The sequence below is a fragment of the Kryptolebias marmoratus genome, linkage group LG9, assembly GCF_001649575.2.
Source record: "Kryptolebias marmoratus isolate JLee-2015 linkage group LG9, ASM164957v2, whole genome shotgun sequence".
Taxonomy (NCBI): domain Eukaryota; kingdom Metazoa; phylum Chordata; class Actinopteri; order Cyprinodontiformes; family Rivulidae; genus Kryptolebias; species Kryptolebias marmoratus.
In genome coordinates this window covers 10,226,714-10,240,738 of record NC_051438.1, presented here as the reverse complement: position 1 = coordinate 10,240,738, position 14,025 = coordinate 10,226,714, and the positions used below count along the sequence as shown (strand labels likewise).

General features: G+C 42.2%; 1 protein-coding gene across 1 annotated transcript; it reads right to left on the bottom strand.

Annotated features, from left to right (window-relative positions):
* Positions 1-6,604: 6,604 nt before the first annotated feature.
* eif4ebp3l (eukaryotic translation initiation factor 4E binding protein 3, like) lies at positions 6,605-9,859 on the bottom strand. The gene is made up of 3 exons (XM_017419664.3): positions 9,461-9,859; positions 7,875-8,054; positions 6,605-7,211 (listed from the first exon to the last, which is right to left on the bottom strand). The coding sequence occupies exons 1-3, from the start codon at positions 9,591-9,593 to the stop codon at positions 7,183-7,185; spliced, it is 342 nt and encodes a 113-aa protein (XP_017275153.1). The 5' UTR covers positions 9,594-9,859; the 3' UTR covers positions 6,605-7,182.
* Between the last annotated feature and the right edge of the window lie 4,166 nt (positions 9,860-14,025).

Sequence of the window (14,025 nt, the reverse complement as noted above, 5' to 3'; positions counted from 1 at the left end):
TCAATTGTCCAGTTTGATCCCTTTGGGAAAATGTAAACACATTTTAAAAGAAAATGGGGGGAAAAAATCCTCATTTCATTTTTGTTTTTAGCTTTTGTTTAAGCTCTGCTCCCTTTTAAATGTCCAGATGAAGTTTTATGATTACGGTGTTGTTATTTTTCTGTGTTACAGCTCTCTCTCTCTCTCTCTCTCTCTGTTGTAAACGAGACGACCCGTCTCAGTGAGATTACCCGTCTAAACAGACATAAGTAACCAAATAAACTCCCTCAAGTAATGGTTGGTGTTTCCCATCTGTTTTCAGTCTTGCTTGTGCCATTTAACTTGCAGCAGTGCATGCTTTTAAATTAGGGGCGGGATGTGCAACTAAAAGCAGTCGACTGCTTTGCTTGTCATTTTCTTTCATCTGTACATACAAAAAAAACAAACAGAAAACCTCCTTGAAACATTACTTTTCTTAGCATACTGTCAAAACGCTAACACGAAGTTGGGCTCTATAGCACAACAAACAGACCCACTGAGTTGCCTTCTAATAATGTATTTACAGCAATTTGATGGGAGAGGTAACGCTCCCCATAAATAAGGCATCTTGTTTACAGAGGAGCAACTTATTTCCACGTCACTCTGCTAAGTTTCTGTTATGACAAGAAAGAGTTATAGCTCAGCGGCCGCGTTGTGTTGAGCTGGATTTCGGTGTCAGGATGTGTGCTCCTTTTAGCTGGGTTCTCGATCTGCACTCACGTTGGTCACTGCAAGTCAAAAAGCGGAAGAAGTTCTCTAAACACGCGGCCTTAGCAGGTTGTTGCCAGGAAGTGTCCTGCGTTCACGGGCAGAGATGCGTTGACCATGTAAGTGCGAGCACAAGAGTGGACGCGTTAGGCAGCAAGGGAATACTTCTCTTGCAATGAAGTTTTGTTTTGCATCAAAAGGGAGATGAGAGCCTAACAAACACAGCTGCGTTCAGAGGCTTTCAAACACACGTCATGGCCCTGAATGTCCTATTTATTTCGGGGGGCTCCGGTGATTTATTTCACCCATCCAGGGTGGAATGATTACACGTCATACAACTTCAAGGGTATTTAAGAAGCAGAACGTAGAGCAGGAGTTTTAAATTTACTGTGGCGTTTCTCTAAACCACGCAGGGGGGTCAGGTTTGCACACGCAGACTCAACGGTAAACATACCCTCCCACTCGTGTTTGGCTAAATGTTCTTTAGCGATTTGTGCCTAGACCACACGCCCTTCGCAGCCGCCAGCAACCTTCTGGTGTATTTCTGGCTGGATATTGGACCACTCACCTTGGCAGGACTGGTGGAGTTCAAATAAATTGTTTGGCTTCCTGGCACAGACCTGGCATTTAATTTTTTTTTTGTTTTTTTTAAATAGGGTTGAAGCTGGGCTAACATTAAGCCTGCTTTATCCAATCAGAAACCAGCTTTGATGTGTTTTGGCTGTTGGAGGAGCCAATTTTGTCCGCTTTTTGACCTCCTAGCTGTTGATTTGAGGGGAACAGTTTGAAGGTAGTCCTCCTCCTTCATCGCTCCATTTGCTTTGTGCAACGCACCAGGACCACACCACGCCTCTACCACCACCGTGCTTGACAGTTAGCACAGTGTTATTAGGTTTGAAAGCCTCACCTTGACTCGTCTTGTCATTCTGGCCGAATAACTCAACCTTTGTTTTGTCCGACCATAAAAACCTTTTCCGCAGAGGGCATTTGGCTCGTCCATGCGGGCAGCTGCAAATTCCAGTCGACCTTGGAGGTGTCTCTCTTGGAGCAGGGGTCTTTCTTGGTCAGCACCCTCTCAGTCCACGGTAACGTAAAACTGGCTTCACTGTGGACAGGGACACTGGCGTTCCAGAAGTTTCCAGTTCATGGCAGACGTAAGCGTTGCTGGTTCTTCCTCGGAGTCTTTGACAATCCAATAAGGGCTGTCAAACATGCCTTTCGTGCTGGCAAAGAGCCTTCGGTATTGATCTTGTCGAGTTAAAAGGCATCTTGGAACCTTCAGCACCGCTTATCAAAAGGTTTAGGTGGATGTAGGTATAATCTTTGAGTCTCTATATTCAATTTGACCCTACTGAGCCACAGCCACCCAGATGAACTACATTTCCTATTGTAATAAGCTCGGCAACGCGTCAGAAGGCCTTTGATATGGTAAAAGCCACTAAAAGCAGAATGTAAGTCAAACAGTCCATGTTAGAGGATGCAGTATTACCGGATGGTGTTGCAACATAATGCACAATGTGCAGCGATGAGTAAATCAGCGACGAATCCAAAAACTCAAAGCTGGCATAATTCCAAAAAAGCTTCTCTTTTTGTTTTGTTTTTTTCAATAAATACAGTGTACTGTCATGCCTGGGGGAAACTAATGTTGGTCAAAGGCATTTGTTGCCCATTAGGCAACTATTTGGCAACAATGTCAACTCTTACAGTTGGATGAGGCATATCAGAGACTGTTCAATTGTGAAAAGTCATGAAAAAAAACATGCCAACGCATGTAACTCTAAAAAAACACTTCAGGAAGTTCTAAATATCATGTCATTTTCAGTTAAAATAAGTATTAGCTTATATGAACTGATAGAAGCCAGTGTTATCTGTGATGTTATGAACAGCTTGTGTCTCAGGTTTGATGTCAAAGTGCAGCAGGAATCGAGGAATTGAGCAATTCGGTGAGCCGATTCACTCGTGAGCTCGAGTTGCCCTGGAAAACTGTTGGCCTCAATTCCAGCAGAAGCGTGCGTGCCACGTGAAGAATGTTCATCTATAGAATCCCACATGTGGCCCCCCATCCCCGTCCTGACGGCTACCAGGAAGCGGGCCGCGTGTTTAGATTGTCACCCTGGCGACGTTGGGCCCCGAGCATGTGCTGCCCGGGCTCAGGAACAGGCCCAGCAAACAAAAATAGAGCCCAGCCGCCGTCTTCAGCCAGCCCTGCGATGGGGAAACGCGAGTTGACGGGGTTCATTTTTAAGCAAGACGTGTCGTCTCCAGCGTTGTTTATAGTAGCTGCGGGGACGAAGCTTTCCAAAACAAACGGTTCACGCCTGCACAAGAGTCGAGTCGAGAAAACAACATGGGGTTGCATAATCCTGATCCTACTGGCACAATTAATTAGCAATAAGTTCGTATTGTTTGTTTTGGTGATTTGCTCCTCGTCCAGTGAGTTACCGACCAGCTTGTGTTTCACTGTCATATGCTCAGTAATATACACCCTATTTAGAAGCCCCACCACTCCCACTGGAGTCCTACAGCTGCTGCAAAGAAACATTCTTGTCATAAATACGTGACTTCACAATTAGACCAAACCTGTGTCGACTAACTACAGAGAATCTGTCTAGAGGAGATCAACAGTGTGTTTTGGAGCAGAGTCAGATATGCACCGCGCATACTGCAGGTAAAGGTAACTGCTCAGTGTGTTTAGAAAGGCAAAAGGCGGGTGATATTTATTTTTTTATTTCTTTGGCCTGTGTCTGTGTGTGTGTGTGTGTGTGTTGTCTGTTAGCAAAATATCTCATGAACCAGAGGATGGATTTTAATGAAACTTTCAGGATGTAATCCCTGAATATACACATACAGCTGATTAAATCTTGATGTCAGGGCATTTCAAAATGGCCGCTACAGCTAACCCACCACAGCTAACGTTAAAATGGCTATAATTCAGACAGTTTTACTGATACTGAGCTAAATGTCGGTGTGGGAGCAGCTTGGAGTAATCGCCAACACATACTCTGAGCGCAAACTGATCGCATGAGATTTCGGTTTAAAACTTTATTAAGAACTACTGGAGTCAACTCTGTCTGTTAGCAAAATATCTCATGAACCAATGGATGGATTTTAATGAAGCTTTCAGAAAATAGCCATTAGATGGACATTTACAACTCATTAGATTTTAGAGTCAACACAATTCAAAATAGCCACTACAGCTAACGGACCATAGCAAGCACAAAAAAGGCTATAACTCAATTAATTTTGCAGATATTGCACTAAAATTTGGTGTGGTAGTAGCTGAGAGTCATCCTTAACACACAATTTAAGCTCTGATTAATCACATGAGATTTTAGCATAAATCTTTCCCAATAACTATTGCAGTCAACTCTCTCTGTGTCTGTTAACAAAATATCTCATGAACCACCGGATGGCCTTTACTGAAACTCTCGGGAATTAACATTAGATGTTAAATCTATAGGTGATTAACCTTTGGAGTCGACCCAATTCAAGATGGCTGCCACAGCACAACTGAGCGTATCGAGCACAAAATTAGCCACGGCTTTGTCAGTTTTAAAGATACTCAGCTAACATGCTGTGCGGCTGTAGCTGAGCGTCATCGCCAACACGTAGAAAGTGAGTTTATAATCATAGATTAGGATGTGATGATCACAGTGGATCCTACATCAGTAAATGTGCATTATTGAATAAAATAATCTGCTCTTGAATGTGTGCGCCGGCGAATAAATTTGGAATAATGACTTTCTACATGTCTGCACGAGGATTTTGGGGAGTTTTGTGCCACTAAGTAGAAAGGAAATCCCTGGAAACCACAGAACAGCCATGTGGTGCTTATCATTTACCTGGCATGTGTTCTATTTCCAACTTTTTTTTGTTGTTTTTTGCACGTGTGTTGCATAGACAGCCTAGTGCAAACACACACACACACACACACTGCAGGCTGATAACAGAGGCAGTGTTTTTCCTGTATTCCCGTCATGATCAAGCGATTTGTTGCTGGACACAAAACAACATCATCTGCTCTTGAAGTAACTGAAAACGCTGATTTGTTTTAGTCTTTTTTTAAAGAGGTAGAACGCGCTGGATGAATAATCAGCTGTTTGCTTTAATGATATTACCAATGAGGTGTGTGAGGCTGTGGGACGGGAGCAGCCGTGTTAAGGCTGACCTACATCGTGACGCACCCTGGCTGCTCGTCTGACCCGAACTTGAGACGAACCTTGGCATTAGATATGTCTTTACCGTCCAAGCTGAGCCCAAGTAAACATTTAGGCCACCAGCAACAATCCGTGTGCAATTAGAAATTTCAGATTGCACGTCTGGACAAAGACGAGTCTCGCCTGCCCAGCGAGGCGTTGGGGCTTTTTTTGCTATGTGTGGCTCGCAGGCTGCAGCTGCCCAACATTCCTGAAGACCTGGCCTCCCCCCCCCCGCCGTCAGTGACCTATAGATCTGGACAGCCTTAACCCTGCTGGCGCACGCACTCGACGGGACTGACGTGTCTGAAGCTCTCACTAACGTCTTCTAACCCTTTCGATGTGCTTGTTTCTTGTTAACTAGTTTTGTGCTCCTGGTCTGAAATCCATGAGAATGCTATGATAGATCTGTTTATGTTCTTATGAACAGGATGAATTCAGATCTTCTGTTTTTTTCTGACCGGAAGGCCTTTAAACCTGAGTTTAGAAACTCGTTTTTGTGTAAAAAAAAACAAAAACATCTTAATGAAACAATCATAGATCCCCAGAATTGTAAACAAGGCTTTAAAATACTGAAAGAAAGATTCAACATATGATTAAATCAATGTTGTGATTCTTTGAGAGAATTCAACATATGACATGTCCACAGGAGGGGGAGATATTTTTTTACAGAGGTATTCTTATCGGGTGGGGGTAGGGATTCTTTGAGTAAAAGATTCCCATGAGGAAAGATTTCCATTCGAAAAGTTTTGCTGAAGGAAGATCACCACGGAGGAAAGATTTTGTCAGGGGAAACATTCCCACGGTGGACAAATCTGCAACGGAAAGATTTCATTGGCAAAACCTTTTCATGAGAGTAAGATTCTGAATTATTCAATCTTTTTTTTTTAAAAAAGTCTGTTCAGATGCATTGTGTGGACAAAGTCACAAAGTCTCATGTCAGTCAAATCAAAGGAAACATAAAACGGTCAAATTTGACCCAAACAGACGAGTTCGTAGGAGGGGCTAAAACTCATTCCTCTTGCCATATCTGGTTAGATTTACTGGATGAGATTTAGAAGATTAACATCTGACAGACTGTTTGCCCTGCATCAAGATAAAATAAATCACTCATTGAATTCGGCAATAGTGCTAATAACCCGTCTGGCTTCCTTGCATAATCGAGTCGGCGGAGACGAGCTGATTCAGCCAATTCTGCATATCTCCGTCAGCACAAACACATAAAAGTTAACTCGTTACCTGCTTAACGTATAATTCCCAGGGAATAAAGATGGAACGCAATGCGTCCGCTCCGAGCCTGGCTGCACATTGAGCGTAAAACTGAAAGGTTTGGACTTTGACAGTACAAGACTTCACTAAAATAAAAAAGGCAAAAAGGGCCATTTTTCCTCACATTAGAGGCCTAAAACTCACTGCCTTATATGACAATTACGTCGTAAGACCCGTTAGCAGTCAGGGTTTGTGCTAGACAGAAGTCTTAGCTACTACCACACCAAACCTTACCTCAATATCTGTAAAAATGACCGACTTATAGCCATGTTTGTGTCTGGAGTCATCTTGAATCGGGGTAACTCCAAAAGTTAAATCAGTTGATCGCCTGCCTTTAAGGGTAGCAGCGTCACACTAGTAGGACTCATAGTGGAGATCTTCTACGAATACAAGATAAACACAAAGACAGCTACTGACAGTTCATAATCTTTATTTGAAATTGTCACATTGTCACTCTCTCGTACAAAACAAAGTAAGATCTGGTTTTCAGTAGGAGCCCAACCCCTTTCTCAGGAGACGCTCATTTACCCATCATAATTAAAGTTGCCCTCCCTTTTTTTCCCAGGAGGGGGAAAACGGACTCATACATTAAAAACACCCTTTAATACATGTCTTAATGTAATCATCTTCCTCAACTTAAAATATTGGCTGCATGACACAAGTTTATTTACAAAAGATAATAATAATAAAAAAAGGTAAATCAAAATGGACTTCCTACTCAATCCCACAGCTGCTTTGAAATAAATGAGCAACCAATCAACCCGATGTAACAATCATTACCCCTGTCTGTTGTTTAACACTTTCCTTATAGGGTGGAGGAGAAAAAAAACACACCCTAGTTCCATTACCTTTAAGTTTCACATCCTCACAATTTTTCTTTTAATAAAAAAAAAGGTGAAAAAAAAAAGCTTTATATGTAATGCATTACAGTCATTTATGACTTAAGGCTTTTTTTAAACAAATAACTCTCCACAGGAGGCAATACTGGTGCTCAGATGTCCATCTCAAACTGGCTGTCATCTGTTGGAAAACAAGGAAAAACAAACGGGTCAGACTAGAGAAAAAAATAAATAAATGTTGACATTTGACTATCAGCTTTCCAACACAACCACACCTTAACAGACCACGCAGAAAGTGGACAATCTGCCATCCTTATCAGCGAGAGACACAATGTGTTCTGTGTTTACCAACAGACTAGGAGGACAAAAAGTCTTTTCTGAGCTTCGTGTTCGAGGAGAGGGACTTGCTGGTGAATTTATGCACTGAGACCTTTAAATCACAGGATTAAAGTCCCGTGAAGCCTCGAGAGAAGCTCATTAGGAAGGCAGATAAGTCAGTAATGTGGCTGCAGGATTGCTTAAATGTATTTAAAGTTAACAGTGTACATTACTGTATAACAATCAGTAATAAGTGGCCTAGTTTTAAAAGTACCATAACTAGATAAAGTAAAATAATGAGCAATGTATAGGAGGGCTAATGCTGTCTTTTAGCAAGATTACTCAAAACACCAAAGGGTAAATTTACCAATACTTTGAGAACAGGTAGGTCAGAGACATCTATATTTGTCAGATTCTCTTTCAGATGGAATAAAAATCTGTATTTTGGTGGAGAAATGACTCAAATCTAATCATCCATACTTTTTTTTTTTTACATTTTGCGCCCAGCATGCATGAACTAATTCACCTGCGATGTCCTTCTCCTCCTCCTCCTCCGCCTCCTCTTTGAGGTCCTGCAGTTTCCCCATGGGGTGTGTGGCCGGCACCGTCACGCCGGGGATCTGAGGCAGGCAGCACGGGGGCGTCCGGGCGAGGGGGGAGTTTCGACAGTCCAGGAGGAACTTCCTGTCGTAGATGATGCGAGTACCTGGAAACGGAAGCGAACGTGACGGGGTGTTAAAACGTCCACAGAATCTCAGGAAGCGGAAACAGAAATGAAAGTACTGGACTTTTTTTTTTAGATTTTAACAGTATCTTTGCAAACAGATGTGGGGATTTTCCTAAAAGGACAAAAATAAACCTCTGTTTTTTAAGTGAGAAACTTGTGATGAACTCTGTGTGTACACTTCTAACTGGATTAAAAGGTTTGATACTGTAGCAACATGCCCATGCTTGTTTCTTAAGACAACTTTTTTTTTTAACCCCCGCAGCAATCACATGACCTCCAGCTCTGAAAAAAAAAAAAAGAAAAACCTCCAGCTAGCTACATCTGAAAACATGTTGACATGTTTTCCAAGCCGTCACCAGGGTTAAACTTGAGCAAGATTATAAAAAGGCTCGCTATGAGGACCTGTAACAGGAGTGGTCTGTTGCTTATATTATTCTTTCCTGGAGTTTGAACTGTTATGTACAGAATCAGCTCCGCTGTAAAAAACATCTTATGTAATAGCTGGGTTTGAACAGTTCATCCTGGACAAAGGGAAGCAGAGCAAAAAAAAAAAAAAGAAGGGGGGAGGAGCAGACAGAAACCAGGCTCGTAAAGAAGGGATAGAGTGCAATGTATAGTGCAAGCAGTGGTTATTTAAAAAAGGTGGGGTTCGTCCCTGAACCCCAGCTGCATGTGTGTGGAAGAACACAAGTAAATTCCTGGCACTTCCTGCGCTCAGTCGAACCCACTTTAAAACCCTCGCCACACATTAACATTTTAACCCCCCCCCCCTTTCTGGTAATTTGTACAGAAAGTTCTTCGCTGTTCCTCAAACTCATAAGATAGGCCAGCCTCCAGCGCCACCATCCAGGCAGAGAGGCCAATCATAGGGCTGTAATGAGAGACAGACATACACCACCAACCCCACCACCTCCACCTCACGAGTTAGAAAGCTACTCGTGTCTCCAAACAGGATGTTTTTAAATGCAGAAAATGACCTTAGTGTGGACAAAGTTGTGATTTGTCACAATTTAAATGTTTGTTTTAAATAAATGCAGAAAATGTGATCAAACTATGTCTTTTGACTGTAAACTTTGACAGTAAAGGGTGCAGTAGGAATAAATATGAGGTACCAGGTTTCATCAATGTTTTTTTTTAGTTTTTCAGGGTATCTTAAGCGTGTCTAGTCCTCAAAAAGAGCCAAACTAGTGTTAAAATACTACTTTTAGAGTTTATATTACTTTTCTGCTTTAAGCATGAATTGGACGGTTCGTGTTGTTTCAACTTATCGCGAGATTTTATCTTCGAGGTTTTGACCATTTTTTTTGCACGTACCTGTGCTTCAGGAGTCGTGTAAACCTACTAAAAATGGCTTCAAACATGTTTTGTTTTGTTTGTTTGTTTACCTCCAGGCGTGGTGGAGAAGAGGGTCCCCCCGGGAGTCTGGCTGTAACAGTCCGGCAGCTGGGACCAGTCCTTCAGGGTGAGGACCCGGGTGGGGATGGGACAGCTCTTAGCTTGTTTTGTACCCGTCGACATGTTGGAGACAAGTTTAAAAAGTCCTCTCGGAAGTCGCGCTTGTCCCTACTCACACAGCTGTCCGCGTGCGAAGAAAACGTCAGAGCTTGTAGCTTAAAACTTTAGCCCACCTGAGCGCGTGGAGTGAGGGCTAAAAAAACAAAACAAGCCAGGAGTTTTAAAAACCTGATGGTGTCCGTCGCCGCGCGCAGCTCCCAGACGCTGCCACCATGTGCTGTATTTGTAGCACGCGCAGCTGCAGCGGGGCGGCTCGTGGTGTTTTTGTGCTGCAGCTCGGTGACACGTGGGGCCAACGGGCTCTGCGGTGCGATCGGTTTGGTCACGGAGACAGGCCGCGGGGGCGGTGACAACGGCCGTGTAGAGCACGTGACGGGAAGTGAAAGGGTAAAACGGAATGAAATGTTTTGGTGTTTTTTATTTTGGCACAAATGAAACCGAGATTCTCTGTGTGGGCTCTCATTCCTGTTTGAGCTGAACATAATTACAAGAGTAAAAAAAAAACTGTGCAGAGAAGCATTCACAAAGCTGAGGAAAAACATTAAAACAGAAATATGTATAAAACATCAAATAAAACAGCAACAACAAATAAACAGAATGCGTCCTTAAATTATAAATGTGTAAGCAATATTTGTGACCACTGGCCAGCTGCCATGTGAGTTTGTTTGCATATAAAACAGCCAAAGGGGCTGAAAATATGTCAACAGTGATAAAGTCCACTGAAGACCCATATGGAAACATCAAGTCCAACAATTTAAATGCCGAGCTCTGTCTTTATTGCACCCTGCTTGATCCTCGGTTTTTATTCTTGGCAGATGATGTCTTACTCCTTCTTTCTCTGTTCTTTAGTTTATTTCTCTTATATTTCCATCTGAACGTTTCCTCTGAGATTCAATGCTTGTTTACTAGCACAGACGGACTAGTCTAGTTCTTCACATGATTCAAGTTTCTGCATGGTTTTCAGCAGATTCAGCCCAGTGCTTTGTTTGCATTAAGTGCACATCCACATTTCAGAATTGCACATCAATATATCTGCACAATCATTGGAGAAAACGCTTTCAGACTTCACGATTTGTTGTAGATCCGGACAACCTTGTGTGCCACACCATGTAAAGATTTAAAAACAAAGAGAAGGATTTTAAAATCAACTCTGAGAGGAACCCGGTGGAGCGACTGTAACACAGGAGTGATGCTGGCTCTTTCTCTGGTACCAGTCAGGATTCTGGCTACAGAGCTCTGAACCAGCTGCAGACGAGACAGCAGAGACTGGCTGATGCCACAATAAACAGAGTTACATAAGCTAACTTTCTTCTTCTGTCAAAAGTTCCCTTTTCAGGAGTCGCCACAGTGACTCATCTCCTGCATCTAACTCTGTCTTCTGCATCCTCTGTCCTCACTCCAGCTACCTCCATGTCCTCTCTAACTGTGTCCATATATCTCCTCGTCGGCCTTCCTCTTTCCTAGAGGTGATTAAAGCAGTTTATTGTTAAGCTTTCTTAAAACTAGCCTCTAGTTTTTCCTTTACTTTGTTGCATACTTCACAAGCCATTGTCGAAGAGCCTTTGGGACGACTGTGTATGGTACAGTAGTTTACATGTAAAGCTGAAACGAGCTTGTTTCGAAAGCAAACTTTTTGAGTTAAACGAGTAGGAAAAGCACAAAATGTCTGTATCCTACTTCTGCAGCTGCACATGCTGCACAGTGGTTCCTAAAAGGGGTCAGGAGCCAACAAAGAGTTAAAAACACTAAGTGGAGGATTTGAAGAAGACTGACAGAAATTAGTTACATTTAATAAAAGTAGAATTACTTGGAGGAATGTGTATCACTCTGCACTCTGCATGCCAAAGTCTAAGATGTGACAATATATTCAAAACAGTAATCATAAAGGAACAAAACTACTATAATGATTGTTGAAGCTATGTCCCTGTTTAATTGACTTATTTGCAATGTTTGTATTTTTGGACCAGCAGTAGTTGTGATCTCTGCTGTTCATGAACCACTGCTGTAGAACCGGACTGACCCGGCTGTCCCACTCTCCCGTGTGTTTTTGACGGCTTCACTGGAACACAAAAGAAGCACTTCGTCCCCCTCTAATGTCAGGCTCTTGATAACACTGCCCCCTACGTGTGATGTGCTCAGAACAGGGAGAGCACGTTTCTCACGAGGTGCTCGTTACTGCTGAGCAACATCATAAGCAATGATTATCTCTGTTTTATGGTGCCTGTTTCTGAGGTCACAGTGTTAAGCTGATGCATACAGCATACAACCAGGGTTTGTTCAAGGAATTCAGTAACACTGAGGCACATGGTGTCTACTTTTTGTTTTATTATATAATGTTATTTATCATTGTTTTGCTGCCTGTACTGTATGACAACCCATATCCAGATCCATTTGTTTTCTTCCTGCTTATCAGGGTTGAGTCATTGAGGCAAGAGGTCCAAAGGGGAAACCCAGACTTCTATCTCCTCAGCTCCAGCTCCTCCTGGAGGGCAATTCTAAAGAGTTCACAGGCCAGAAGGGATATATAGTCTCTCCAGCATGTTGTGGAGTTGCTCTGGGGTCTCCTCCAAATGGGATGTGCTTTAAAACCTGCAAAGGGAGGTGTCCAAGAGGCAACCAAAGCACGATGGAGTTCCTTTCTCTAAGGCTGAGCCCAGCCACCCTCCAACACAAGCTCATTTCAGCCTCATGTGTCTGAGATCTTGTTTTTTTTTCTCATGATTCATGTCTGAAGAGAAGTGTAGAGATGTCAACTGATCACCACCTGGTGGTGAGGAAGGCACCCAAACATGTAGTGAGAATGAACACCTGGCAGAGGCAGAGGGCCCTGTCCATGAGATCTTTAACTCATACCTCTGGGAGAGATTTTTCATGCGTTCTGAGGGAGGCTGAGGACGTGAAAAGCGACATGCTTAAGGGCTCTATTACAGGTGCAGCTTCCAGGATGTGTGTGACCAGAAGGTTGTTTGTTCCTGTCGCAATAGCAGCCCTTGATGGACTTCAGCAATGATGGAAGCTGAACAACCCTGTAGGACTTGGGTGTCCCGGGGGTCTCTTAAAGCAGCTGACATGTTCAGGTCAGAAGTACTGCAGCTTGTGGTTGCAGAAACAAAATCTTGGAGATGTATAACAAACTGGGGGTATTGTTGAACGGTGGATAGAGTCTTCTCAACAGGGTCCACCAATGAAGAGGCAGCTTCTGAGGACTAAAGGTAAAGGTGAGTCCAATAACTAGGCAGAGATTATTGAGCGGGTTAAAAAGCTCTAGAGCAACGGAGATTCGCCCTGAGATCCTGGAGGATCCAGACATTGTGGGGCTGTTTTGGTGGACATGCCTCTTCGTTGTCACACGGAGGACAGGGACATCACCTATGGAGTGGCAAACTGGAGTGCATATAGCCTATTACATGAAAAAATAAATAGACAACTCATTTAGTTTTATGAAAAAGCAATTATTTTAAGAGACAATTTATGATGAAAACATTCTGAACTGACCACAAAAATTTTCTTTCAGGTGAACACAGTTTATTGTCATTATGATCTTTATTATTTGATTTTACCCAATATTTTTTTTCTTTTTCTTGTTTTAAAGCTATATGTCTGGCATAAACATGCTTTGTGGTCAAAGCACAGTGCAGTTTAACCACACCTAATATTGTTAATGTACACATGCTCTAAAAGGTACGAGTAAATCTATTTGGTTTGAACATCTTGGTATTTCCATACCAAAGTCAGTTTTATTTTAATTTTCTCTAAGAATAATAAACTTGGAGATTAAAAATAATTTGTATGTTGTTTCCTCTGCCTATCTGCCAGTAAAGATGTAGTTTTGTTTTTTACCACTAGAGGGCGAAAGTGGTATAAACTAATTTGAGGCCTGTGTTTATCTTGAAATTAATTTATGTATTGCATATTTTTTAAAGCAGTTTTTCTTTATTTTAGACATATTGGTCTGACACACTAAGATTGAAACTACCTTTTTTAAACGTGTTTATTCATATTTTGTTTCAGACTGATTATATTTGCTTATTCTCTTTAAATGTACAGTTAATCTCTGTTTGCAAAGGCGTCACCACAGGTTGTCAGTGATGCCCTGTTGTTTCCCCATAGTAAAGGGGAACAACAAAACACGCTAAACCACTGAGATGAGAGGAACCTACTTACTAATTGTTCTAAAAAAGCAATGTTTATTTTTTGTCTTTGAAGTTCTAATAATTCAGACAGGTAGGGAACAACAAACAAAAGGTAGAGTGGTTTCATTTTAGGCATAAATGAAAAAAAAACATTAACTAGAGAAGTTGCATTTCCTGCGAAAATGCAGTGTGAATGCTTTTTTTGCTGAATGATTTTGCTGAAAGCGGCTGAAGATATGCTGAACAGCTGAAGTTTAATGAAGATGCAAAAAGTGGAACAGAAGCTGATTTGTAGAAGATTT

Excerpts from the sequence above, each read along its gene's own strand:
- eif4ebp3l (XM_017419664.3), bottom strand. The coding sequence starts at position 9,593 with ATGTCGACGGGTACAAAACAAGCTAAGAGCTGTCCCATCCCCACCCGG. Across the intron at positions 8,055-9,460 it reads CTTCTCCACCACGCCTGGAG|GTACTCGCATCATCTACGAC; the intron begins GTAAACAAACAA and ends TTCCGTTTCCAG. Across the intron at positions 7,212-7,874 it reads GGAGGAGAAGGACATCGCAG|ATGACAGCCAGTTTGAGATG; the intron begins GTGAATTAGTTC and ends GTTTTCCAACAG.